A 27,702-nucleotide genomic window follows, 5' to 3' on the forward strand; every position below is an offset into this window, starting at 1 on the left:
ATTATTGCAGGAACCTAACAGAGTTCTAACTCTAAAAAAATTTCTTTAAAGGACAGCAAAAGAATGAAAACAAAAGTTTGTAATTTAATTTTTCCCGCCAAAATTTTCTACCCGTTTCAGGCACGGTACATCTTTAGTAAACATTTTACTTACTGTTGCAATTGTAAGGAGAAGCCTTCATCGCATTTCCTCTATGTCTGTATCAATTTTTTTGTTTCGTCAGTAAATTTGTTTATTTTTTGTAGCAAATATCACAACAAACGATGCTTTTATCATTTTTCCTTATCAAAACCGAAAGCAATGAGTGGGATACTGGAAAGTACCTCCACAACAATGATCACAGATTAGTTTATCACACTAGCGACAGATATGATATATAATATAATTAGTAAGATAAATTTTATAATACACTTTCGAAAAAGCTGCCAATGATATGGAAATAAAATTAATTAAAATGATTGTTTTTCTACACTACTGACTTCATTTTTACTCACTCGGATTACTAATGAGCATCCAAAATAATACATGACTTTTGAACGAAACGTTCCTCTAACTTTCGAAGTAATAATTAAAAAATGACACAAGGAAAAAATAAAAGCTAAGAAATGAAATCGTTTACAAAGTAGAATCATATAAGTTCAGGTTTAATTGATCTTGTCTTACATACGTTATTGGATTTGTCTATTTCTTACAGCAACACCCATTCGATAAATCCAATTAATGTGCCAAAGTAAGAGAAGTTTTTTCATTAGTGTTTTTACAGACTATTGACACAGTTTTCGGTAAAAGATTGCAATACAACACGTTCATACGCAGTCGTGTTCGAACCATGTATATGACTATACAATTAGGAACAAACTTCATCCAATTTAAAAAATGGAGATTTTTATTTTATTTTAAGTCAATTAAAAGTCAATTTTACAATAGTGATGAACTAATTTAAATCGACTATATAAAAATAAAAAAAAGTGAGGCTTAACAAGATGAAAGGTTTGGGGTGCAAATTTTGTAGGGAATTATTAACCCCTGCCACGAACGAATTGAACGAAGCTTTCTAATAAAGGGGAGCCTTTTACAGAAAGCGGGACTTACTGCCACAAAATTTAAGTTCTATTTGCGAGGCTATTCAGACCATGCGAAAGTGTACGGAATGTTGAGCGTTTAATAATAATAAACCTTCCCATAGGATATTTGCATTCTCCAATACGAAATATATCTTCCATAAAGCTAGGTGACACTTCATTAACTTCATTAATTTGTAGAGTTCTTTCGTATTTAAGGTTACCAATGGTGATGGCATTTTCATGATATTACAGCTATTGATGATAAACAATAGATGATTTCTTTTAGAGCTTTCGAATCATAATATCTCAATATGATCGACCGACTGAGGGCGGTCATTTCAGGCCGGTCACGTGCGAGAATTTGCAGTGCGGTTCAAATTTCGCACGGAGCTAATCTTCCATGCTTTCCATTGTTTTCAAAAAACCGTCACACGCATGGGCAAATTACTACGGTGGTTCCAGTACCACCGTAGTAACAAAATTATCGTTATATTGAAGAAGAACTATCAAAACAAACAAATGATCAGAGGTCTGATCGAGGTGAACCATTCTCTGTTGAGAATGAAATACGGATGTGCTATGATAAATATTCACCTATATATAAAATTATCGTTGTTTCGAACCTACGCCTGTCCCGGGTCACCTATGACTTGAGAAATGCCGGTTCTTCACAAAATAGTTTAAGCACAGGTTTTAAAATTTATGCTTGCAAAGAAATATTTCAATTTGCATTTAATACACTGGAATTCTCTCCCTTTTTCTTGTCACTGCTCTTATGCTATGTTGATCATTCAATCATTCTAATCATTATGCTTATACACTGCTCTTCTGCTCTTCTTACCTTTTTGGCATCCTCGTATCCTCAGGCTCCTTTTGGCTCAAAAAAGGCGAAATGCATCGGGAACGAGGTATTTTAGAGTACTTTATCCTCCAATTTTGTTTTAATCTTCTAAATTCTTTAAATTCTGTGTGTACATTTTGTTAAAGCGATAATCCTTTGTCGTCTTTCATGTCTTTAGCCGCCTAACTTTTTTTATTTTCCGCTTAGCACTTTCTATTTTTCAATTGAATTTGGATGTTCGAGATTACCGTATGATTAAACATTTTACACTAAGGGGTGGTCGTTCAAGAGTGCTTTAGAGCTTTATTTAATCAATTTCAGATACGATGTGCAATAGAGGAAAGACTATACACTTCATGTTTTGTATCGTTCAGTCTTATGTTCCTTATTATGGATAGTGTTCATTTTAGCCAAGTTAAGGCTTAAAATTAAACACAACTTATTAAAACGGGAAATTTTTATTGTCAATTATAAAATGGTTTTCAACTTAAAAATTGACACAAGTTCTATCGCTGTTTTCAATTATTTTTTTCATCTGTGATTTGCCAAATGAGAAAACTGTTTCCGTCTGTAAAATTTTCATCACGAACACCCTGTCACGGATATATCCGGGTTACAGTCTGGCAAAAACAGACTCACTGTCTGACAGCGCCATAACTCCTGAGAGCTATGATAAATGGATAAATTGGGCGAGACAAAAGTAACAAACATGAACCACCCTGGTCCTTAGCCATCAACCGCAGCTCAAATTTCGATAAGGTGATTATAATTTTCGCGTGAAAAAAAGAATGGTATTTTTTAAGGTCATGCTGCAAAGTTTAAAAAATGAAAAATAAAAAAATAGCTAAGAGCTGAGGAATGAATCCTTCACAATGTGGTTCCAGGAAAAAGATACCATGACTTCTAGTGCCGGTATTTTTACGTAAAAAAACACTGCTTCGTTGGCTTTCTCGTACACTCTGTTGGTTGTATACCGCAATGTATTGCATATCTATCAGAATAGGGGCTTTAACTTTTTGAAAGTATAATTTTGTACCTGGTATCTACACTTTTACAACATGCAATGCAGTGTTGTACAATAAATTTAAAAAACTTGTTTAAAGGGTCATGCATATTTTTGAAATAGGATAAAATGGGCTACACAAAAGTACCAAACATGAACTATCTACGTCTTGTCTTTAGCCACCAACCACGGAAGATATTTTGTGAAGCCGTTTATAGAAGTTGATTGAAAAAAGAAGGGATTTTTTTAAAACGCGACATGCTGCAAAGTTTAAAAAGATTGATGGATACTTGTATTTACTGTAAGCATGAGACGATTTCTTTGTCAGGTAGTTCTAAACCTGAAGACAAAGAAAAAACAGGTTTTGTCAATTAATATGTCGATTGAAATGAAAAATAATACACACTACTACATTCCCCTTTATTGTCCTTTAAACATCCAAGATCGTATTCTACGAAAACGAATGATTGATTTTTTGTTGTGCTGCGGATTCAAATATGTATGGAGTGTCCTTTTCATCTGTTCTTGACGGTATATTTAATTTTTCATACACCCATACACCCACATATGCATTCGTAAAAACACTACAAGCTAGGATGAGATTACAATCCCACTATTGAAATAAGAGCTCATTTTTTGTAAACCATTTGATAGCTGGTTTTCACCCGTTTGTGTTTTAATTCTGATTCATTTCCCCTACCTGTATTTCTCACTGAAGACGGTTGTATTCTCATTGTATGCTCATTTGTTAAATTTACTAAATTAATAGGGTTTGCTATACAAATAGCAATTATAATCATCACTTGATTATGACTGGGTCAGGGACATAAGATTTTTGCTACAAAGAAAAAGTAAATGTTGTGCTCAAATTAGAAGGAACATGTTAGCTGTAGTCAAACAAAAGATAAAACAATTTAATTAACACTAAAAGGTAACATTGCCGAAACAGCATCAATTGACAGTATGTTCGAATGATCAATAAAACGGCTACTCGGTCGGTAATTTTTCAAGAAATCGGATAGTTGAGGAGTGCTGACGCCCGCAATAATTAATACAACTTTAGGTTCTTGATTTCACTAAGTAACCAACGCTTCTAAGTCTACATTGGCAAGAGAACTTCCAAAAGCTCGGAGTGTGCGTTATTAAAATTAAAATAGCGTTCTCCATTGCTTGTGGTTATGAGCTTTGAAAATCCGCTCCCTTTCACTAACTTATGTCCACGGTTCTGTTGTCTTTAAGGATTAAATTACTAACGTTGATAAATGCATTGGAATGAAACGTACTATCCTAACTAGGCGGTACTCATCTACAGCAACTTCTTTTCATTTTCATAATGTTCGTTTCTTCCCTATCTTATGCAATTAGCAATTCTTTGATGGATATATAACCTTAACAAATTATTTTTCTTAACGCATATCTGCAATTTAACATGACTGAGTCATTTAACGTAATAGACACAAATATTTTATGCCTTAGATTTGATTACATACTGAGGATGATAACAAAGAATATTTCGACTTTTTAAAAGTTTTCTTATATAACAAGTGATTAAGATCACATATAAAATACGTCAACGTCTTATATTTAACTATTGCGTAATGTAGTATGCACCGTCAACTTCATTTAATTTGAGTTAACCTCACATCGTCTCTCAATACTTATCAATAAAGTTCCTATATTACGGTGGCTTGTTTATGCCATATCAAAAATCAATTCGCAAAAATTTTATAAGCGTGTTTTAGTCGTTAAAATCACCACTTGATAAAATATATTTGCTAAGTGATAAAAAAAGTGGAGCGTTATTATATTGACGTCACTGTTTATTCTTAAGAAATGCCCCAAAAAAATGATTAAATAGAAGCGAAAGTTCTGCTTTTCACGAATGTAAACAATGTACTTGTTGATTGAAAAATTTTTCCAGTCAGAGAAAACAACAAATGCCGAGCTATTACAAATTTTGGTGCATACAGCCAAACCAAGCAGCAGCAATGATTCAAAACGAAAAGAGAAAAGCAAGTTCAAAGTGCAATACAGCTGGCATCATCTCGATGCAAGCAAAGGGAGGTATGCACAAGTACGCAAGGTTGGCGGTGGTGGCAGACGTTTCAAATATGTAAACAGTGATACATCATTGTCTGAGTTGATAAACATAGCAAATGATCTCTATTTTCCAAATAAGAAAAGTTGCAAAGGCCCAGAAAGCAAGTTTATTTTCAGTTTGGCTGGTATTGGTATGGATGAGTTTGAAGAAAAAAATTACTATTTATGATGAAGAAAAGCAATTTTCCCTAGAGCTGTATGTGAATATGCGAAGACCTTCAGCTTGAAAGCGCCTTTCAGGTTCCATCTTCTCACCAAATCATAAAAAACATTTTGTACCTTACCTGGAACTGTATATATTGACAGCGATGACAGCGACGATTTTGAGCGGAGTGAATTTACAATGTCAACCCCAAGAAGGAAAAAGGATAAATTAAATGATCGTGCCTAAGTAAGTGCAATTTAAAAGAAAACAATTGTGTTCTCTAAGGGATATATAATTAAAGGAACGAGTTTAAATCAAAATACAGTCTCGGTGTCATCTGTGCATATGTAACGTGACAAAAAAAGTCTAAACAGGTATCTTTTAGCAAAATACCACTTGATTTTTTATAGAACTCCCAACTTAGTTAAAAACCACTTGATTTTTTATAGAACTCCCAACTTAGTTAAATACCACTTGATTTTTTATAGAACTCCCAACTTAGTTAAATACCACTTGACTTTTTATAGAACTCCCAACTTAGTAAAATACCACTTTATTTTTTATAGAACTCCCAACTTAGCAAAATACCACTTGATTTTTTATGGAACTCCCAACTTAGTAAAATACCACTTGATTTTTTATAGAACTAAAAAAAATATACCACAGGTATACCACAGGGGTCAATTTTGGGGCCGTTACTGTTTAACATATTTTTAAATGATTTTCTTTTTCAATATGACGTGAATATGCCGCCCTGCTCTGATATTCTAGTGTGTAACTATGCTGACGATAATACGTTTTGTGCATCAGCTGAAACCTTTCATGAAGTAAAATATATGTTAGAACAACTTTTTAGGTCAGCAGCTTTATGGTTTTCCGATAATGGCTTGCAATTAAACGCAAGCAAATGCGATTTTATAATATTCGGAAAGCCAGAAAGTCCACAAATCCGGCATTTAAATTTAAATGGAGCAATTTTATCTGCATCCAAATGTGTAAAGCTTCTTGGTATTAAATTTGACAGTCAACTTACTTTTGCAGATCATATAAACACACTGTGCAAAAGAGCTAGCTGTAAATCTAATGCCCTGAAGAGAATTTCTTGGATTGGTGATAATAAACAGAAAAGTTTATTATATGCAACGTTCATAGCATCTGAGTTCAATTATTGTCCTTTAGTCTGGGGATTTAATAGCAGGAAATCTATTTCAAAGGTGGATAGAGTTTTAAAAAGGGCAAGGTCTCAGTCTAAAGTGGAATCCATTTCTTCTACGAAAAGAATTCATATGCAACATTGTAGACAATTAGTAAAAGAGGTCTACAAGACGAAATGGAAATTGAATCCTTCCTACATGGAAGGTGTGTTTCAGTTTAGAAATGATACTGGATATAATTTAAGGTCGTCAAGTGCTTTAGTTAGACCTAGAATAAAATCTTCAAAATATGGGCTGCAAACATTTGGATATATAGCCTCCCAATTATGGAATTCTCTTCCTGATGAAATCAAATCTGCAGAGTCTTTGGTTAAATTCTGTAGAGTTATGGGCGAATTTTCTTCTTTCCAATGCAAATGTCGGATCTGTGCAGAATACATAATTAATTTAGGAATTATTTAATTTTTCGTTTAAACAGTCGATTTTAATTAGTCTAAATAGACTAACCATCTTCTCCAGTAGAGTCTTTCATGTTTTTTAGCCAAAAAGCTTCCGGATTGATTCTACTAGAGAAATGGTATTTTATTATTATATATTATTAGTTTTTTTATTAGTATATTTTATTAGTATATTTTAAATTTTTTGTACATTATCGACTATAAATAAAGCAATCTAATCTAATCTAATCTAAACTCCCAACTTAGTTAAATACCACTTGACTTTTTATAGAACTCCATACTAATTGGAACGTCAGAAGAGAGATAACGATTGCGTAGTAAAATTGATAAAGCATACGAAGAGTTTTTAAAAGGAGACAGAACAAAGAAAGAAGAAAAGGAAAAACTATTACCTGATAAGCAGAGGAAAGAGAGGTTAATGGAAGAGCGAACACGTAGATCCTGACTTGGACCAGGATCATTCAATTGTAACTGTACGCCATCCGCTGGTTAGCTCAAAAACAAGTCTTTTCTACAGTAATGCTAAAATGCTTGAAGTGTACGACTGGTTGGGAAGCTGAGCACGCCCAGTTGGTTGATTATCACAAAGATGTGAAAAGTCCTGATCAAAATGTTGAGTCATGGTCTCTTTATGTAGATACCAGAGAAACACCAATGCTTCTCTCGGGATACGGGGAGGTAGCTTTCACAGTCTTTGTGGTTAACGACAAGGCGCTAAGTCATGATGGAAATTGTTTCGAACCTGTTGAAATCATGGATAATGAAGACCACAATCAATATTTCGAAAATTTACGGCTAGAAGAGCTGTCAAAGTTGAAAGACACTGGAGTACGTAAATACGTTTCTAGAGATAACCTCCTTGATGATATGTTGGAGATTTATTCAGACGACGAAATATCATCAATGAAAATATCGCTTTCCTTTGACGGCGAAAGCGGCGTCGGCAAAGGTGTAACGAAAGACATACATGCCAAATTATATTCATTGTTTTACGAAAAATGCGAAGGTAGTCGTCAGCGTGTTCCGTCGCGAACTGTTGATCCAAACGAGCTTTCTATTATTGAGAAGATTATCACACATGATTTCATTCAATATGGTCAGTTTCCTACCGAGTTAAGCAAGGTTTTATTGCAACACGTACTATTTGAAAATTGTTCAGGCGATAATCTTCTTCAAATATTCCTGTCCTTTCTTCCCAGTGGGGAGGTTTTAATGTTGAAAAGGTTTGCTCAAAAGAAGATTAAGGATCCTCAACCAATTCTAGACATCCTAACAGAATTTAAAATATATCAGAGCCCTAAACCTGATAACATTAAGTCATTGTGCGTAAAAGCGTCTGATATTGCGTTAATCTGTTTGCATAACTATTCCTTTACCTGTTTGATGAACTAAATGGGTGCGTTTTGGAAAAGTCTTACAAAATATGTTTAATTCGTTGTACTCAAGTCTTGTCCCAAACTCTGAGCGTGTTGTAAATGCGCTAGAAATACATAAAGTGCAGCAAAATGATAAAAAAAAACAACTTGGCTGCACCGTTTCATCAGAAATTGTGACACATCCGAATTCTCGGCGACGTTAAGGCGGGGTCTGCAAAATACACACTTTTTTTAAATTGATTTTTTGCTGACTTTGAAGCTTTGTTGTGTTGTTTTAACAAACCGCTGTACCCAACTCGAATTATATTTGGTCAGTAGAACTCTTCGATCTTCAAAAAATGTAGGTACATGAGAATAATGTGGGATTCCTTTTGTGAAATACGAGAAAGTTTAAAGGGTACAAAATGAGGTATATTTTTGCTTGGGGCTGGCTGAATTTTTATGGAGAGACAATGAAAATATGTTTTTGTATTGCCTATGGATATGTATTTACAACTTCTTTCGTGAGATATGTCCAGCATATAGAAGAAATTCCTAAATTTTAAAGTTTTTTCTTCCAAAATTTGGTTTTTTTTAATGTTGTGACTGCTTTCGTGCTGATAAACGGTTTTCTATTATAGTTGCCACATATGTCATGTAAGAAATGTTAAAAGTAATGTTTTTGCTAAGTATTTCAACAATTTGTTTGACTTATTTAGTAAAATTCAGCTAGCCCCAAGCAATTCTTTTTATCTCTGTTCTCCAAAACCAGTTTATTGCCGCCATTACCTGGTCTGCATTTTCTGGGTGAGCAGAAGGTCGTGGTAGCCATATTGAACTTTGTGGGATTTGTCCTAGCTAATTGAAAAATCAGTCAAAGCTATATCGCCAGCTGTGTATAATTTTATTTTTAAGAAATTAGCCAAAAGTTAGTTCAGTTATAGACAGTTATAGCAATAAACATCATAGAACATTTTCTATAGCTCTTCCTCTAGACAGGATCCCCTAGGTTCACAAGCGAAAGCTCTTTATAACCAGAGTATTGCAGATTATGGTTAAATACATTGAAATAAAATGCTTTTGTGTAGAATCTCATTTCTGTTATTAAAATTAATGACTATATATGTGTTCTGAAGATAGAGCTGTATGCAATTTTCCCCTTTATGAAAGGTTCACTATACTAATGTCCTCAATACCTCTATAGCTATAGGTATATACAAGTTAATTATGATCTCTCATTTGCAATACTAATACCTTGTTTTGTTGTTAGGAATTTAATTTTAGAGTAGTTTTTTATCATAATTTAAAGGAAATTAATGATAAACGAGAGTCATTAAATTATAGATACTAAAAAAAACAGTGTGCCTGAATCAATATAGAAAGGGTTGCGAAGCAGGGGGCAGAGTCTCCTATGTTCGCAAGTGAAAAGTTGTGCACTGAAGACAATGTGAAGGTTCCTTCTAGTTGTTAGTTTTTTATCATTTATTTGATATTATTTCTATATTTTTAGGTTTATTTTCTTCTGTTGAGATAGAAGTTTCTTACTAGTAATTTAGTTGATTCTCTACTGTGACAGTGGAATGATTATAACAAAAGCTTCACATTTGTTAAAGTTTTATCATTTTTTGTCTGTGTTCAAGTTATTGGGTTTGTCGTCCTTTGTAATAATATAATTTTAACCTTTTAGGCTTCGATTATGCATAAAGAATGAGGATTTCCCAGTACTAGTTCTTTCATTGGTAAAAAAAATGAACATAATTTAACATATATATATACACATAAAATTGCAGGGTATATATACATAGGGTTAGCTATTTTGATTGTTATGTAACAAGGGGAAGTGACTAGAAAATCTTATAAAGATTTTATGCCACTTTTTATCATTTTCAAGGAAATCCATTTGTTAAATTTTTAACCACTTTTTTGTTTTCTAGTTCAGTGTTAATAACTTATCCAATTTTAACCTTGCCAATACAAAATAAAAATTGTTAACGTGAAACACAACAGACATGAAACAGGCAAATTATTGGATTAATTGAATTAATTATTGTAATTTTATGAGAATCTGCTTTAGTTATTTTGATTTTTTCACCTATTTTGGCCTGAAAATGTTCTTAGTTGTTATAATATTTTAGGAATTTTTGTTATAGAAATCTGTGACCAAAAAAAGTATTAAGCCGCTTTTACACGATCAAATTTCGTATGACATATACTATATGATCATATAAATTTGATTGTGTAACGTTATATATATGATAAAAATTTCTATTTTTAAGGATAAAACACGTCCTATTTTTTATATGATATATGATCATATAAACCTATTGTCTTCTATTGAAATTCAGATGTTAACCAATCATAACGCGTTTTTAATTGTACTGAAGTTATGTAAACATGAAACAAACATACAGAAGAGCAAGGAAATATTCAAGAGAAAAACATTGCAGGAATAAAATCTAAAATCGACACAGACACATTTTTTCAACAAGCGCAAAGATTTCGTCAAAATTTTCTGCCGTTATTTGCAAGTAATTCTTAGTCTTTCTGCTGTTCTAAACGCAAAACCGAGATCCAAGTCTCATAAAGATGGAGTTGTGACCGCCTACTCCACCTCCGCCTAACCAAATATATACTTTCTTTTTTTACTTTTTTACTTTTTTTGAGACAACTGCAGTTATTACAGCAGTTGCGCAAGTCCTTGTCACTCAAGTTGATAAAGAAAAAGAAGTGAAAGTAAAATTTGATGCACAATATATGATCGTGTAATACCAGTCCATATGATGAGACGAGCAGGTGGTTTATAATGATCATATATTATGTCATATAAAATTTGATCGTGGTAAAGCGGCTTTAGGCAACATTTTCCGTCCAAAACTAAACTTTTATTCAGAGTTGTTGCTTTTTTATAAAATATCAAAATACAGTGTACGAATAAAACAGGGTGAGCAGTATATAGATTTTTTCCTTTAAGAAAATGTTTTGTAAAGCTCGGTTCCCACTGTGGTTTAAGTGTGTTTTAAGTATGTTTAAAATAAGATTTTATAGTTAAAGCATAATGTGAACGTGTTCGTGTTTTAAAATTTTCGGCATAAAACCTGTTTAAACCACAGATAAAATAAAACCTTAGATCAAAAAATTTTGATATTGTGGTTTAAAGTTCAAAGGCACCAACAAAGGAGTTTTCAACGATTTTAGGGCACATTTTGCGCATTTTCACGTTAAAGACAGAAAAGAGAATAAAAAATGGCAGAAAATAAATAAGTTTGGTACAGGAAGAGAATCTTAGCGAACTTATTCGCAAATATCCAGTGATTTTTTGATAAATCACAAAGGCTACAAAGAGAGAAATGTTTTTGCTTTTAAAACAGTGGGAATGCTCAGGTTTTATTTTAATTTTTAAAACACATTTAAAACCTTTTAGGTTTTATGTTTAAACCCAAGTTAAACCACAGTGGGAACCAAGCTTAAATGTGTTCCGCTCATTTTAGTGCGAAAATTTGTTATTTTTTTACAGTATGCTGCAGATATTTTATATCAAAGTACAATTCTTGTAGAACTGCAACAATTACCTTTCTGAAATTTCTGCTTTTTAAAGGATGTATTTTTAACATGCTTGATGCTGGTTCAAATCCAGTTCCTTTACATAAAAGGATAGCTCAATGGTAGAGCAAAGCATTATTAGTAGCCTAATGATAAGTGCAATGCATGGTGTGCTTCTAAATTTTACTTTATAGTTAGTATATGAAAGAATTATGAAAGAATGTAGCCCATTTTTTTACGGTGTAAGGATGAAGACCTATCAGGACAAAGCGCTTTTTTGATGTAAATTGCTAAATGTTTAGGCAACTTATTTTCAAGTTTTAGTTAATTTTTTTTACCTAATGATCTCCTAGCTTTATTTTTTTAGCAACTATTAGGCTAATCACGTTTTTATTAAATAAATAAATAAATTATTTGTTAACTTAAATTTGTACTGCACTTTTAATTTTCTTATGTTGTTTTATTACCAAGATTTGAATTGTTTTTAGCAGCCATTTTCAAAGGTTGCACAGGGACGAAGTAGCTTTAATGTAGCCAATGCACATTTTGATTGAATGTATGTTGCGAAAAAATAAACGCAGACATAAAATCGCCGGACAACGAATAAGAATCGGCTATTCCACCCAATAAGGTTTCAGTAATATCAGGGGCGGCAAAAAATAAATAATTTAGGCGGGAAAATAAACACGGCGGTGCACAAGCGTTTTGGTGGCGTTCACTATAAAATGTCTGTCGTTGATCCGCTCTGCTGTGGCTTTGTTAAAATCGGAGCGTATGTTATTTTGACAAAAGACACGCCTTTAAAAAAACAAGATAATGAAAACAAAAAGGTATATAACGGACGTGTATTCAAACACAAGTTCAACGAACTAAAAGAAAAATATAGTGAATTGGTGACCGGAGTGGACTACAACACTTTTACACGCAACTTCCCTAAAATCGTTGAAAATGTACGAGGGTTAGCGAAACGTCATACTTCTTTAAGAGATAAGTTGCTAGAATGCTTCTCGCTTAAAGCTTGGCTTAATTTATCAGTGGAGAAGAGAAAGACACACAGCCTTCAGAACTGTCTTGGTTGTCAAGAAAGTTTTAAACAGTTTTTGGCGTTATTTCCCGCGAAAAAAAACTCGTTTAAAATAAAAGCAGAGAGGAGTGGCTTATTCAGGGAAAAGGAAATGAAGGTTTGGCTGTTATATTTTATATAATTATATATAATCTATACAAATTTACAAAGTATTTAAATAAATATATGTGAATTATTTGCTTTACGCGTAGAATCGAATGACAGAAGCTGTAAACGGACTTAATGACGAATTTGCATCAAGATTCGAGAGTTCGTTTACATCCCAGTTTGAAACAATGTTGCTGGAGAAAAAGGAGAGCGATAAACGATGTCTTTTGCGCACAGCGAAAAAAGATATTGAGCATCAGTGGGCGGAAACATCTGTTGAACGGTATGAAGTTTGTTGTTAATTTAGACCAAAATCAATAAGTACATAACAGTCGGCATACTTAATCTAAAATATAAATTAAGCAACATTAAAAAGTTTGTTTTTTGCTTGTTCTTTAGTGCTTATGGAGTACCTATCTCGTTACGAAACAGAGATAAACTGCGGTTGCATTTAAGCTTTGAAAGCAAAATCGATGCTGTAAAACGGACAAATGACAATGTCGCAAAAATTACACAGGTAAAGAATGCTGTTTCAATTGTCGGAATGATATTGTTCAGGTAATGATAATACCAATATCAATAAATTTATTTAATTTTCAAGGGCCTTAAAAGACCTCATAGCCACACCGGACAGCTGGAAAACTTCGAGTGGAGCAAAAGCGAATGTTTGGAAGAAATCAACAATTATCCAGAAGGACATCAGATTAATTTTAGCGATTTAGCAAGACGACATAAATTAGTTAATAGTAATGGTCAGTCTCCCTTCGATTTTTAATTATTTTATAAAACTTGATGTGGTCTTGCATGTTCTTATACAAAAACGTGGTTATCTATTTCCTTTTCAATAAATTGGTTTCGATAGCAGACATGAAAATTTGTGGTTTGTAACTCCACGTTTTTGAACGTCATGCTTGTAAGATCTTTTTATCATGTAGCAAGTTAACTTACCAATTTAGTATCTATATTCAGGTATTCAACCACAAAACTGTGGGCAAGTTTTAAAAGAACTGCTAATTAACAATGGATGCAATTTGACCAGGTTTCGAAACTGTGTAACAGCAAACCAACTTAGCACTGAATTTACTAAAGTGAGAAGAAAAAAACGGAAGTTAGTATTATTATACATCGGAATCACACATTTTTAGAAACTGCTAAAATCAATAATTCTAGTTCTTGTGTAGTCTTTTTTTTAATCTAGCAGGTTTGCACAGCAACAATTTATTTAAAAGTGACACAATTTTTTTAGACTGGACATCCCTAACTTTAAGAACATGTCCTTTCCCGTGGAAACAACAAACAAAGAAGTTAATGAAAAACTAAAAGATAAAATAACCACAGGGGAATACTCACTTGGAGATCTGATTGTGCCACAGTCATTCACCAAAGCAATTTTAAAAGAAGACAAGATAATACATGAAACTGTTGAGGTTAGTGGACGGAAAATGCCTTTAACAGAAATAAGAAAAAACATGTTGGAAAAGCATTTGCCATTTATGCGACTAAGATCTGATAAGGATTATGAAAACATGACACAAGAAGAATTGATTCTTAACTTAAAAAGAATTAACGAGTTCAGTGAACAAATGCCTTCAGAAGAGTATGTACATACCTTGAAGTGTTTTGAAAGGAGGCGTCATTTGATGTTTTGGCATGATGGGTCATCTATAGCTAGCCACAGCCATGTCCTCATGCTTGTTGCATGTATGTACGACCCTGCGTTATTTCTCACAGATGACGAGTATATGAAAAATACTAAAACAAAAATAAATGTGCAAGCTGTGATTGAAAAGCCGGAGTTTTACATTTTGGCCAGATGTCCTGCAACTGACCAGCAGCTTTTATATTCAAATGAACGCTGCAAAGATATCATAGAAATGAGGAAAAGTGTTGGACATGGTATAACTGATGTAATGAGATTTTTCAAGGGTGACAGTCCCGCAGCGGCATTTGAAGCTGGGCAGCAAAAAGGTGGCAATTTTTTTTGCCATTCATGCTCTGTACACGCTGATTGTGTTAGCAGTCTTGTACATACTTTTAAACAACAACATCTGTCCTTGCAAGATCGGGTCAGTCATGCTTTATCTTCTGTCGAATCATGTAATAAACTTAAAAGTGGAGCAGTAAAGTTACACAATGGATTGAAGAAGCATGAGCTGATAAATGAACTTCATCAACGAAAAATAAAGTTCTCCTGTGATCTCCCTACAAAGGAGTTAAACAACTTGCTTCAAGAGGAAATGCATGGAATTCAAAGGTTGCCAGCCCTCATGTTTGGGAAGTCCCATAGATCTTTGAGTGAGCTCAACCTTGAGGGATACGAGATATTAAATAATGAACCTTTGCATGATGTGTCAAACTACATTAAAAATATCTACTGTGAGCTTCCACATCATGTAGGTGCAAAGAAGAAGACTTTATTAGAAATAATTGAGGCTTCGTTTAATAACAAGGAAGCAAAAAATGCCTCTGATTACAGAAGAAGCCTGCTGATCGTAACAAATTGGGCATTAAAAAATTTAGAAGGTAAATATTTACTATATTTCTAAATTAGGGCTACAGTATTATTATCTGAAGATTTAGTTGCACCTGAATATGGGACCAAAAGAAACATAACAAATATAACTTACACCAATGTATAAACTAGTCTTTTCTTGTTATTAGGCCACTTTGCATTGAAACTGCTGATCTCACTTTCAAAGATCCAGGAAATATTGTACTTGCCAGCAAATAGAAGAAGTATGCCAAGTATTCTGCATTTGATAATTGCAACACACCACCACGCCATGTTGATAAAACTCCATATCCGTGGTAAATTAACATCACTGACAAAGAGGAAATTTTTTGGTGTGTATTACCATTCAATTATCAGACATTCTGGCACACAGCTACGTCTTGTTTCTGGTCGTACAGCCAACACTGAAAAAGAAGAGGCTAGTTTTAATCCCATCAAGACCGTAACTAAACTTACATCAAATAACCATCCAGAAAACATCATATGTAATGCCCTGATCAGAATGCAAGCCGCAATAAAATTAGGTGCAGGCCAAAATGCAGTGAGCAAAGATAAATCATTTGAGGAACTTTCCCAAAGAATACAGAGACATTCAACAGGTAGGTTCTATATTTTACCCAATGTTCTATCGATATTTTACGTTTTGACTTTATACTTTGTTTTTTTCATTTAATATATAAAAAAGATTATGTTATTTGTGCTCTGGTTACATAGAACAGAACGTCCTTTCAATCAACTAATCAACTGCCATGAAATGATGGTGAAATTAAAATTGACGTCGCCCTAATTTTTAGATTGCTATGGCTGAAGTATTTACATTAATGAAGAAAACAGCAATAGTTCTATTATTTATAAAAAATATAAAATGCGTTTTTTTGCTTAATATTATTGTGTAGTATTTTTATAACAGGGACCGTGATACCATTCTTTTGGATAGAGAAATATCCAAATGATCATGAATGCTTTTTGAAAAGAATAGCTGACTTTCTATTGGATTCACATAAATGGTGGGAAGAAACCAGTGATGGAATTATATTTAAAAGTGTTGATTCTCTACCTGGTGACAGTTCCTTGATTCTTCATCATTATCGATCGTCAACACTAAAAGAGGAAGAACAATACCTTCAACGGTGTTCACATTTAGCTCTTTCTTGCAGTACCTAGCAATGTTGATGCAAGCAATTTAAAATAATAAAACATTTTAAAACTTCAAGTGTCTTAATTTTACTATTTGGTGCTAAATTATATTATCAACAATTTTTATAATACTTTGACATTGTTTAACCTTTCAAAAAAATTTACAAAGTTTATTAACTGTCAATTTCCTTTGTATATATACCTATTTTGATTATTACAAATCTGATGTCAAAATATTTCGCTTACAATACTTTCTTTATTTGCGTACAAAAACTAGATGTAAGGTACATAAAACTTTTTGAAAATAATGAATAAGAAATTACCATGAACGAAGAATCATGGTAATTTCTGCACACCCTTACCATTGTGCATATAATGGCTGAGAATGTATGTATATTTTATATGTGTAACTGTTATACCTTTAGATTGTGGGAAAAATGCTTAGTTAATAAGCATTGTGTACCTGCGTTGAAAGTAACTGGAAAAGATGACAAAAAGATGGTACTGAAAAGTTTAAAAAGATTTGAAAATTACGTAGAAAGTCCAATCACAACTCCAAAAGCTAACAAACACAATACTACCACTACTAGCACTGAAAACAACTTAACACCAACCTCCTTATTTCCGCCACAAGTTGCTTCAACACCACATGCTGTTTCTGCAACCAATTTAAATACTCCCCTGCATCAATTATCACCAATTTATAAGAATGCTACCAATATCTCATCACCTGAAACACAAAAAAAACAAGAAAACATTACAGGTTTTAAATTCCAACCACCTCTATGTCCCACCTCATCATCCACTTCTGAGCTGTCAAGAACTTCTCTCATGATGAAAGCTGTTATTGGGGACATTCCACTAATATACCAGTACAATAAAACCAGAAAGGAAATGAAGGCTAATCCATGTCAATTAGCAAAAGAAAAATACCTGCAAATTATAGCAGAAGTTGAGGTGAAGTTAAAATTGGCAGAGGAAAATATAAAAAAGAAATTAAAGAACTTGGAGTTGAGCTGCATTGGCACAAACAGCACAGCATTGTCAATGATCCCAAAAAGTGAGAATGAGTTGGCAAAATACAAAAATATTTTAACATTATTAAAATATTGTGCTGCCTTAAAAAAGGAACTTGATTTATAAAACAAATCATAACAGAGTCAATTTTTGCCCAGTAGAAATTTTTTTTTAAGAATTGTTGCGTTGTTGCAAATTATATTATATTATATATATGAGCATATAATCTTTAATTTACAGTGGAGAGACGTTTTGAACAAAATGTAGCGCAGTTACATACAGGAAAAATTTGAATAATTGACAGGCAGTAAAAAGTCACACCTTTCTATTCTTGCGGTCGGATTCGCGTCATAATACTGGTTGAACCAATCATGGGCCAGTATTCACATTAAGCAGCCATTATGAAATGGTGTACAAATGCCGTAATCGTAATGTTTTTGTAGCGAAACCTTTATAAATACAATACTGGATTTTTCGAAGAATTCTTTTTTTTTAGTCAAATCTTTAATACTAGTCGGTGGCCGTTGGAAAAATCCACGGGTTCGCTCGTCCTTTTTATACAGCATTGCACGCGTGTCGCTACTTGCGGTACCATTTTGCGCGACAGACAGACGTATACGGGTATTATAATATAGATGTTTTAGATACTGCTTAATTTTTGCCATTTCGTGACATTTTAACGCCGTTTTGCTTGTAAATTCTGTTTACTTAAGATTTCTATTGTGAAGGTTTGACTGTGAAAAGCCCACTTTGTACCCCATCGGAGAGCAACGAAGGAGAACGTTCCGACCGCAAGAATATATTTAACTTTTGTCTGCAAACAAAAAAATAAAATATATATTATTATAGTTATAATTTGTTTACCTGTCCACTTAAAAGAGAAAAGTGGCGTAAAGGTTGAAATAATTTTTTTAGCATTAATAGATATAGCTAGAGACTCAAAATAATATTTTGAATAGGCTGGTCAACAGCTTACACAAAATGGCCCATTTTACATTTCTTATATAATAGCTAGCTAGCTAGCTACTATCCATTGAATTTTTACCTTAAATCCACATCTTCCTGGATAATTCATTCTAGGGGATAATCAAGACATTAAAATACCAGTCTTAGAATGCTCTCTTAGAACAAAAATCTTCACAATGAGAAAAAGCCAATATCAGCAAATAAAAATCATTTTGCTAGCTAGGTAGCTATATACTCAATAAAACTGTAATATTCCAAAAGTTTATTTATCAATAATATTAATAAAGAACTGACTTACCATTTATTTGTTTGTATAACTCTTTTCCCCTCTTTAAATCTTTAAATGTGAACCAACAATCAACAATGATGACTGTCAGGGCAAAGCTTTATATCAAATTCAAAAATGCCACGAGGCCGCGCAATATGACTATTTTAGTTGAAAAACGCGGACCAGATAGCGCGTAACAACATTACTCGCCATAGTGTAAAATTGTAGCAGGCGAGTTAAAAATGCCGCGGCATTCAGAATGCGCCTTAACGTCGCCGAGTTACATCATCTGTTACAATTTATCACTGGATCGTTTAATCTTTGGCCTAACGACGTGATTGAAGTGGAATATATTAACGTACGACCAATGTCCCAAACATGCTTCAAGATATTAAAACTGCTTCGGCAATATAAATCTTGCACACAAATGGCACAAAATGTGATGAATTATATAAAAAGTGATGAATTTTGGGCGATTCAAGACAGCATGGAGTAAAATTTGTGACAACATCGAAGATACTTCATAAAATTTTAGACAACTTTTGTTCACTATGTTATGTTAAAAACTTTTATTTACAGTTATGTTAAATTTGATCAATGTGATTTTTTAAACGTTTAAATAGCGCAAATGCCTCGTTTGCACTCTTGGGGAAGTTTAAGTCTTCTTTAACCATGATTCGGATAGGGAACGAAGTAAATTCATGTCTGCAGCCAAAGTCTAACGGGTTAGATGTGCAGGTATCTCTCGCAAGTTCGATATTTTCTTCCTCGGCATTATATAAGTAGTCAATTGTACCTAAAAAACACAAAGTTTGTTCAATATTTACAAGTAAATTTTTTGTTATAGCTGTTTTTAAATTTAATTACCACATGCACTAGGAAGTTCATAGATAAGAGAAGGTTTTCCATTTGGACATTCTTAATTTTTGTATGGACGGGTTCTATGGTTATTGCGTATCAGCAGTACTTCGTCTACTTCTTTTTGAATAACCCCCAAGAAGCAGAATCTAATGCATTCCGTGTTTAATAAATACATATGAATTAAATGTGGAATGCAAATGGTAACATTCTACCAGCTTATTTTTAACTAGACAGGCTTGTAGAAAACAGCGTTTAATTAACGAACAAGTAGAAATGGCTCAAATGTCAATTGGGCTATCTTCTCACAAGTCCTGAACAGAACAAACATTTTTTTAATTGCTAAAAATACCTTAAGTGCATTCGTACCCTGCATAAGAAAGGTATTTCCACAGCTTACCCTGAAAAAGCTAACACACCATTGAGAATTGTAACCTCGCAGTTTACTCCACAATGCTTCAATAAGCTAATTTTTTTAATGAAGGGCAAAATACAGTGAAATAAAAAATGATTGAAAAGAAAATATATTGGATATCAGGAGCTTTACCTAATTAGAGGTGGATTTCCCAAACTGAAAACCTTTTTCTTCAGCAAAAGCATCTGTTGCAATCCCTTCGAAAATTCCGTTGAATACCAGCGATGTTGACATTCTCAGTTCCTCTGGCAGCTGTAATGCGTCGCAGTGTACCTGCGAATAACGACATGTTGTTAAAAAAACCCTAAAAAATTGAAAACTTTGAAGGAAGAAAGGAAAAATTGTTAATAACTTGACGATTTGGAGAAATCCATCCATAATGACATAGTTCTTTCCGTAAACTTTTTCTTACTTCAACCCTTACCTTTCAGCTTGTTCGCACATTCAATAAAGTGCGAAGCAACGACAGCCGGATCATTATTTGTGCTGTTTACTTTAAGCCACAATTCTTTTCGTGAATATCTGAAACACGATATTTTATTTTAACAGTGGGGAATTTCACAGATGATAGTACTTATGTTCTTTAAAGTTATGACCCACCCGTCAATACAGGCATGGATTGGAAAACCAAACGGCTTCAATTTATCGTAGCCATCTATGTGCCACACGTAATTAGGTCCCTATTAAAAAGGTACGTCGGATAGTTCTTCCCAATCAGTAAACAATGAAACTGGATGCTTGTATTTCTCATACGTACATTATTGGCATACTTTCGACGCGTGAATCTACGATTTGTTCGATTGTCCACCTCTTCTGGATCGATCAGTTTTAGCAATGTGGCTGTTATGTGGCTGGTCCACATCAGTTTTGTTATATAAATATTAACTAAAAACCATCTCTAAATTGATGTTTCTTAATTTTTGTATCCTCTGCACCAGCCTGCGTATACCATTTTCGCTGAAAAACAAAAATCCCGCAGTTTTGTCTCGCTTAACTTAAGAATAATTTGTACGTCACTGCGCTATTGTTATCTCATGGTTCTTAATAATTATCATGACGTCATTAAAATCGATTCTCTTTCCTAATAAATATGCGGTTTTCATGATTTCATTCTCGATTTTAAAACACAATTTAGAGTTGGAGATCCTTTGTAAATAACCACTTCCCATCGTAGTTCGTCATGATGCGGAAAAGCCGGCATGTGAGACCAGGACCCCGGGCGCAAAGGTGGGACCAAGAATTCAATTTTTAATAAACATCTAACGGACCGGATTATTATATACAGAAGTGTTAAAACGCAGATGATATTAGCGTTTTTGACAATGTTTCAACAAATAGAAAGAAAAAACAAGACAAGAGTGTTGACAAATTTTTTGAAACAAAAAAGCGTAAATGTAACAAAAAAGCATGTATAATATTATGATTCCATTTTGTCAATGAAACAATAATTTATCGTCGACGTATATTTTGACGTATGTCAAATTAAAAGAAAATTAATTTACTTACACGAACCTCTCTCTGTTAAAGCACAATTATTACTACACCGCAATATGACCTCTCCCACATACAAGAGTGTCATATATTTTCTTTAATCTTGTCAAAAATTGTAATATTACAATTCTAGTTATTAAGGCGAGTAAAGGAAGCGAAGTATGATATTACAAATGCTTCTGCATTTTCCTACTTCCTATGCCTTGACTTAGAAAGAGTGCATAAACACCGATTTGTATATTGATAACTTCAATAAATCATGAAAGAAGTAATTGTTACATCGTTGATGATTTGGAATGGACTAAGGTATTGTAGCAAAAATTTAGATTAATTAAAATAAAACGCGTCGTTATTTTTAAAAAAATTCTTTGCAATCTTGTGTTGCTACGAAGTTTTGGAAATATAGTACAATAAATACAATAAACACCATAAATTTATTTTCTATTTCTAATATAATGAAGAAATATTTAAATAATTGAAATTATTATTAGTATTAACTTTTTAGTTTTTATTACATTTTAGGAGAAAACAAAGAGGAGAAGTTGGTTTACAAGAAGAAAGTCGCTTAAAGATAAAACTGAAATGTGTAACCATTTTATTTTATCAAGTGGTTCGAAATTTAAATTAAAGTGAGAATGAAAGAGAATTGAAATGTCTCGGCAGAATACTAAATATGAGATTTTAAATAACTATCTAGAAGACAATTAAAATAGTGTTCCGAAAGAACATCACCCATATTTGGATCGGAATTCATTAAGTTAATAAGATTCTTAGTGATTGTAACATTCACTTATTTATTTCCAAAATTTCCCAATATATTTCTAAGTACTCTTGTAGCCTCAAAGGTTATAAAGTCCTTATTTTATCACTGTTACTAAGTAACGGTATGTGGCAACATAGTTGCTATGCGTTAGTTAATTTATAACACACCAAAATAGTCAATTAATTAATTAAACAATATAATTTCACTTTTGGAAACGTTTTAAAAGGGAAGTTGACCCAATATTTTTTTTCATATTTTATAAACAAAATTAAACAACTGCATATTTTTTTTGTTTTGTTCATGTTTCTCACAGAATAAATTACAAAAAAAAACAACACTTTTTAAAATTTCAGGTAAAATCTTAACCTCTTTTGAACGTAAATGAATAGCCCTTGTAGGCTAAAAGATTTCAGATTTTTAACAAGTATTAAAGTCAAAGTCAAAATATTGCGTTAAAAAACCGTAAAAACGCATTCCTATCAATAAGAACAAATTAATGTGTACTGTTTGGTGATGTTTGTTGCAAAGCTTTAGTTTGAAACAGCATTCATCACTTCATCTGCTAAACAACACTGAAGTTGGCTAGCAGTGGTGTATGATCTGCATGATATGCGTCAAGCTTTGATGGTCGAGCTGCTCCTTTGGTTTTGGCTAAAGCTTTTTGTATGTCCTCCCCGTCAACGGATCATAGGTGGATATGTAGATAAATTCCCTAGGGCTTGCGGTAGTAAGGTGTCAAAGTTACGAGTTGGGTCCGTGTGCTTTTCCAATAAAGATTTCATTACGTCATTGTTCATTTGCAAAATACCCGGAGAGCTTTCCTTTAAAAGAGGATTAAGGGCTAAATTTATCCAACCCTAAAACATCTGGTTACCCAAGCGTTATGCTATTGATTCTTCTTTTAACTTTTTACTTTGCATGAAGCAATTTTGTAATTCGTTGCATACTAGTAATTTTTGGATTTTATTCGGATAACTTGCTTGTTTTTCCTGTAGCATCTAAAGCAATAAAAACGAACGCTTCATTGACAAATTACCATTAGTAACTTGTTTTTCCACTTTGCTCAGTGAAGTGGCTTGTTCAATGAACCCTTCGCCAGAAAAACCACTTGTTATCATTTTTTGCTTTTTATAATCACTAGAACGAGTTCCCCAAGCCGGAATAGTCTGAATTCTAACAGTTGGTTGCTTAAAGGTGCAAGTTACTTGGCCTCTCTTTTTGCACTTGTTTTGGTGATTTGGCATTTAACTTTACACAGGAAAGATCGAGCCATACTTCACTTTGAAATAATTAAATGTTTTCTGTTCTCTCTGTTCTTGTTTGGTTCAGCTGAATGTCTCAATGATACCTTTTTGATCTCTTTTCGTCAATTTCCGTCCACTCTGCGTTATCGTTGAACTCAAAATTATTTGCATGACTTTCTTCCATCATTTAATTTTTTTTAATTAAAAGAATGTATTTGATACTTTTAGTGTTCAAATCCAATTAAATTCTTTCTGAGTTAACGTATAACGATACGAATTAAACGAGTTTCAAATCCCTTTTGTTCTACATGAGGTATAGGCTAAAAAACTTTTTGACGTTTTATTTATTTCGTAAATAATGGGCGTGGTAAATTTACCGCCCCGCTCCCCTCCGGCTCCGCTACCACATTTACTAACCTTATTAGTGCTTCAGCATCTTTGTCACCGTCTTCAATTTCTCAATCCCCACTTTTTTTTAAAATATTTAAATCGATTCATCATTTACTCTCTGGTCAGGAGATACTTGAGTTCTTCCACCTTTTCCTTTATCAGGGCTGGCAACAAGGTTTTGAAGTGAAGGGGCCACAACATGGAAATATATAGAATATTTTTTATTTCCATTTATATTCAACTAATATATTTATATATTATTTAATTTATATTCAATTTTTCTGTAATTATTATCGAAAACGTTCAAAATATTAGGATTAAAAAATAAATTTTTCTAACTTTCCAAACACCGTGGGATGATTTCTCGCGGGCATAACTGAAACTGCATGTAGAGCATTTTTCCAACTGTATTTACCAGACCATCACCTCTGCTAAATCAAATATTTTGAAACGAGCATTAGACAAACAAGTCCATACTTATATATGGTATATATGATATATGACAAGTGGACAAAAAATGGTATTTTACAAAAAAACTTGAACAACATTGTAGTCCTTGCAACTAACAAGTTTTACACTAGGCACATACAGTTGATATTAAGATTTTCAAAAAATAATAATAAAATAAATAAATAAATAACTAAAAAGACATAAGATAAGCGAACTATAAATATTACAAAAAAACGAATTTCCATCAAGTAATGAATGCTGATCAAAATCTTCTTTTTCAAAGTTTTCTATGGAAATAAGTTTGAAAATCATTGCCATGATTTATTTGTTGACAGTTTGTTAGCATGTCGGTGGAATTACATCTTTGCAACTGGGACACTCTAATGCTTGGCCATAATAATCCAAACGTATTTAATCGTTTGTACATCTTACGTTTCGAATATTCTTTACAGTTATTACATTCTCTTGTTTTCATTCAAAGATACATCTTTTCTTGCAAGACATAAATGTATTTACTTCAATTTAAATTTCGAACCACTTGAAGAAACAATGGTAACACATTTTACTTTCGTTTTTGTAATAACTTTTTTCTTGTCAACTGACTTTTCCTTCTTTTTATCTCCTAAAATGAAATAAAACAAATAATTTAAAGCTGCATATTACTAGGTATTGCAAGTGTATATTTTGTAGCTATCTAATTAAAAATAACTTATGATTTTCTTACCAGATTTTGTAAATGGATACATTTCCTATCAATATTTTTTTTTCTTTTCAACTTGATGTTCTTTAGCACGTTTTTAACTAGAAATAGGATTTTCAAAAACGAAAATCATATTTATATAGTGTTTCTATAGTTTAGGCGTAGGAAGAAAGGAAATGCGGAAAACTTTGTGATATTATACTTTGCTTTACCGCAATACATTAAGTAGAAATTGCATTATGTCACAAGATACAAGACACGTCGATTTAGTTTATCTGACAGTTTCAAGTACGTCTGTTTGCAAGTGTGAGAGGTCATATTGCGGTATATTAATAAGTCGTCAAGAGATACTTGTGTAATTAAGTTAATTTTTGTTGAAATTTAATCACATAAATGTTACATAACAAAGTTGAAACAGAGAAATTACATGTACATTTATGTGGTTTTAGGGTATACTGTTTAGGTCCTTTCCAATTGATATGCAATTTCTACTTAATGTATTGCGGTAAAGCAAAGTATAATATCACAAAGTTTTTCGCATTTCCTTTTTTTCCTACGCTTAAACTCTAGAAACACTATGATATGATAACAGGTGAACAACACGTATAGAAGCTTAAACTACATTTTTACCTGAATCTAAATTTTTGCGCTTTGTTGCACTTTGGACCTGAGTCAGAAATAATTTAAACTCCCTATGAAAGTTCTTTCGTAGAACTTGACAGGACATTGTAAATAATCAAATAACAATGTTACGCAATGGTAAAGTATTTTAAATTGTAAATTGCTTATTGATGATATTAAAACAAAAAATATACAAATTTGGAGTGATCAAAATTAATGGTTACGTTTTTGCTGAGAAAACTAAAGTTAGGCACATTACAAAAGTGACACTGTAAGGCTTAATTGCTAATATCGTAGAGAAGAAAGTAAGTTTGTGATGAAGCTATAATTCCATGACAGAACTGACATAATTGGCATTAACAAAAGAATGATTTCCTCTTATCAAAATCAATTGTAAGCTATTCCCACCAACTCTCTAAATCAACAGTAAGAAGATTGTTTTTTCTTTTGTCTCGAAATGTACGCGGATTTTAAATGATTTAAATTGAAAGAAACAAACATACCGAGGTTGTAATGCTTCAATCGCTTTATGAAGGTAGGGTAATTGAAATTTATTCGCATTTGGAAAAAAGAAATGAGGATCTAAGGAAACACCGTGTTACTCTTGGCGATTTCATTTTTAGAATTAGAACTTAGGTGTAAGTTTCTTCAGACTAAGTGTGAAGAGACCATGGGACAGCGGGAGAAGCAAAAGAAGAAGGGGAACTACACTTTTCCAGTGCCATGATGACATCAACGTTGCACGACAAGCATACCATGGTCATGTATTTATTTGTTGGCAATCATTGCAAATTTGTTCAGAAAAATCATGTTCGACTTTGTGATTGCTGACAATGCAGATCTTCGCGAACAATTTCTTTGTGTGTTTGGTTTATTTATTCAGATTCAACAAATTGTTTTTGTAAACGATTTTTGGCCGATTCCGAAATAGATGCCTTAGAGAGATTTCGCAATGGATTTGGTGAGGCTTTACTAAAGCACTTTCTTGAGGAGACAATTACACACAAACTACACGAGTTAGTTTTTTATGCGCCACGATTTGCAAAAATGCATCGCACTTTGGGACTTTGGAGTGAAGAGGGGCGTAAGAGCTTGCACAACTCAGTATATAAAGTAAGACAAGTTGTAGATTAGATAAATTAGAAAATATTTTATTTTTAGACAATTTCGAACATGTTATATTTTTAACTTAAAAACGTACAAACACCCTGAGGATTAAAAGAATTACTTCCGTTCTCCTGTTAAATGCAGCTCGTATATTAAATTTGTACGCAAAATAGCGGTTTTTCACGTATATGGTCCCAAAACGTGAATTCGGACAGTTTTCGACAGATCGTAATTTCATTAAAGACAATTTAGAACAGAAACAACGAGGTTTTCAAACTCATCAAACGAACTTATAACAGTAATCGTGGTCCTAAAGGGTCTTTTCTCCAAAGATTTTTTACATTTTGTCTAAAAAGTGAATTTGGTCAGTTTCCGAACTTTTTTTGACGATTTGGGACAGTATGAAAAATTATTACACTTATCTTGTCTCGGGAGATGTTTCTTGCTATTTTGGCCCAAATTAAGAAATTTCGGAGAAGTGTCCGAAAAAAGCATTTTTTATTATATGGACACTTTATGGTGATAAATATCCATTTTACAAAATGTAAAAATCTTATTTAGTTCTCAGGAAATTCTGCTTTTGTTGCCAGGGTATATTGTTTTCTTTGCAGGTCATTTTTGTTTGCGCTAAAACAGCCATGTGTAAGATCCCATAATAACAAGTCCTGGAAGGCGTCGGGTGGATCGCACACATTCACCGAAGAACATAATATGCGGGAGCGGATGAGGCAGAAAAGTAGGAGCTCAGGAAAAAAATGGTTTCAGTAAATAAAGATTTGGGATCGTGTGCGGCGGAGCTTTACTAAAGAACAAAGTTTTATACTGATGTTAATTGGGTATTATTTGACACATGCCAAAAATGGTCACATGAAGTTTGTGAATTGTTTGTGGAATCTGAAGAGACTACTTTAGAGAGATTTACGTGCCTAAAA

The 27,702-nt window shown here is 33.0% G+C and overlaps 1 protein-coding gene across 1 annotated transcript; it reads left to right on the forward strand.

Moving 5' to 3' along the window:
- The first annotated feature begins 12,385 nt into the window (after positions 1-12,385).
- On the forward strand, positions 12,386-17,203 carry LOC130648554 (uncharacterized). The gene is made up of 7 exons (XM_057454606.1): positions 12,386-12,841; positions 12,936-13,114; positions 13,231-13,348; positions 13,433-13,583; positions 13,801-13,939; positions 14,078-15,354; positions 15,493-17,203. Exons 1-7 carry the CDS (start codon positions 12,386-12,388, stop codon positions 16,014-16,016), a joined length of 2,844 nt encoding a protein of 947 aa, XP_057310589.1. The 3' UTR covers positions 16,017-17,203.
- The last annotated feature ends 10,499 nt before the right edge of the window (positions 17,204-27,702 follow it).

The sequence above is a fragment of the Hydractinia symbiolongicarpus genome, chromosome 7 (assembly GCF_029227915.1).
Source record: "Hydractinia symbiolongicarpus strain clone_291-10 chromosome 7, HSymV2.1, whole genome shotgun sequence".
In the NCBI taxonomy this organism is placed as follows: Eukaryota; Metazoa; Cnidaria; class Hydrozoa; order Anthoathecata; family Hydractiniidae; genus Hydractinia; species Hydractinia symbiolongicarpus.

What these genes read in the sequence shown, in the direction of transcription:
- LOC130648554 (XM_057454606.1), top strand. Translation starts at nt 12,386, where the DNA reads ATGTCTGTCGTTGATCCGCTCTGCTGTGGCTTTGTTAAAATCGGAGCG. An exon ending in TAAATTAGTTAATAGTAATG is followed by an intron (nt 13,584 to 13,800) that starts GTCAGTCTCCCT and finishes ATCTATATTCAG; the next exon opens with GTATTCAACCACAAAACTGT. An exon ending in GGCATTAAAAAATTTAGAAG is followed by an intron (nt 15,355 to 15,492) that starts GTAAATATTTAC and finishes TCTTGTTATTAG; the next exon opens with GCCACTTTGCATTGAAACTG.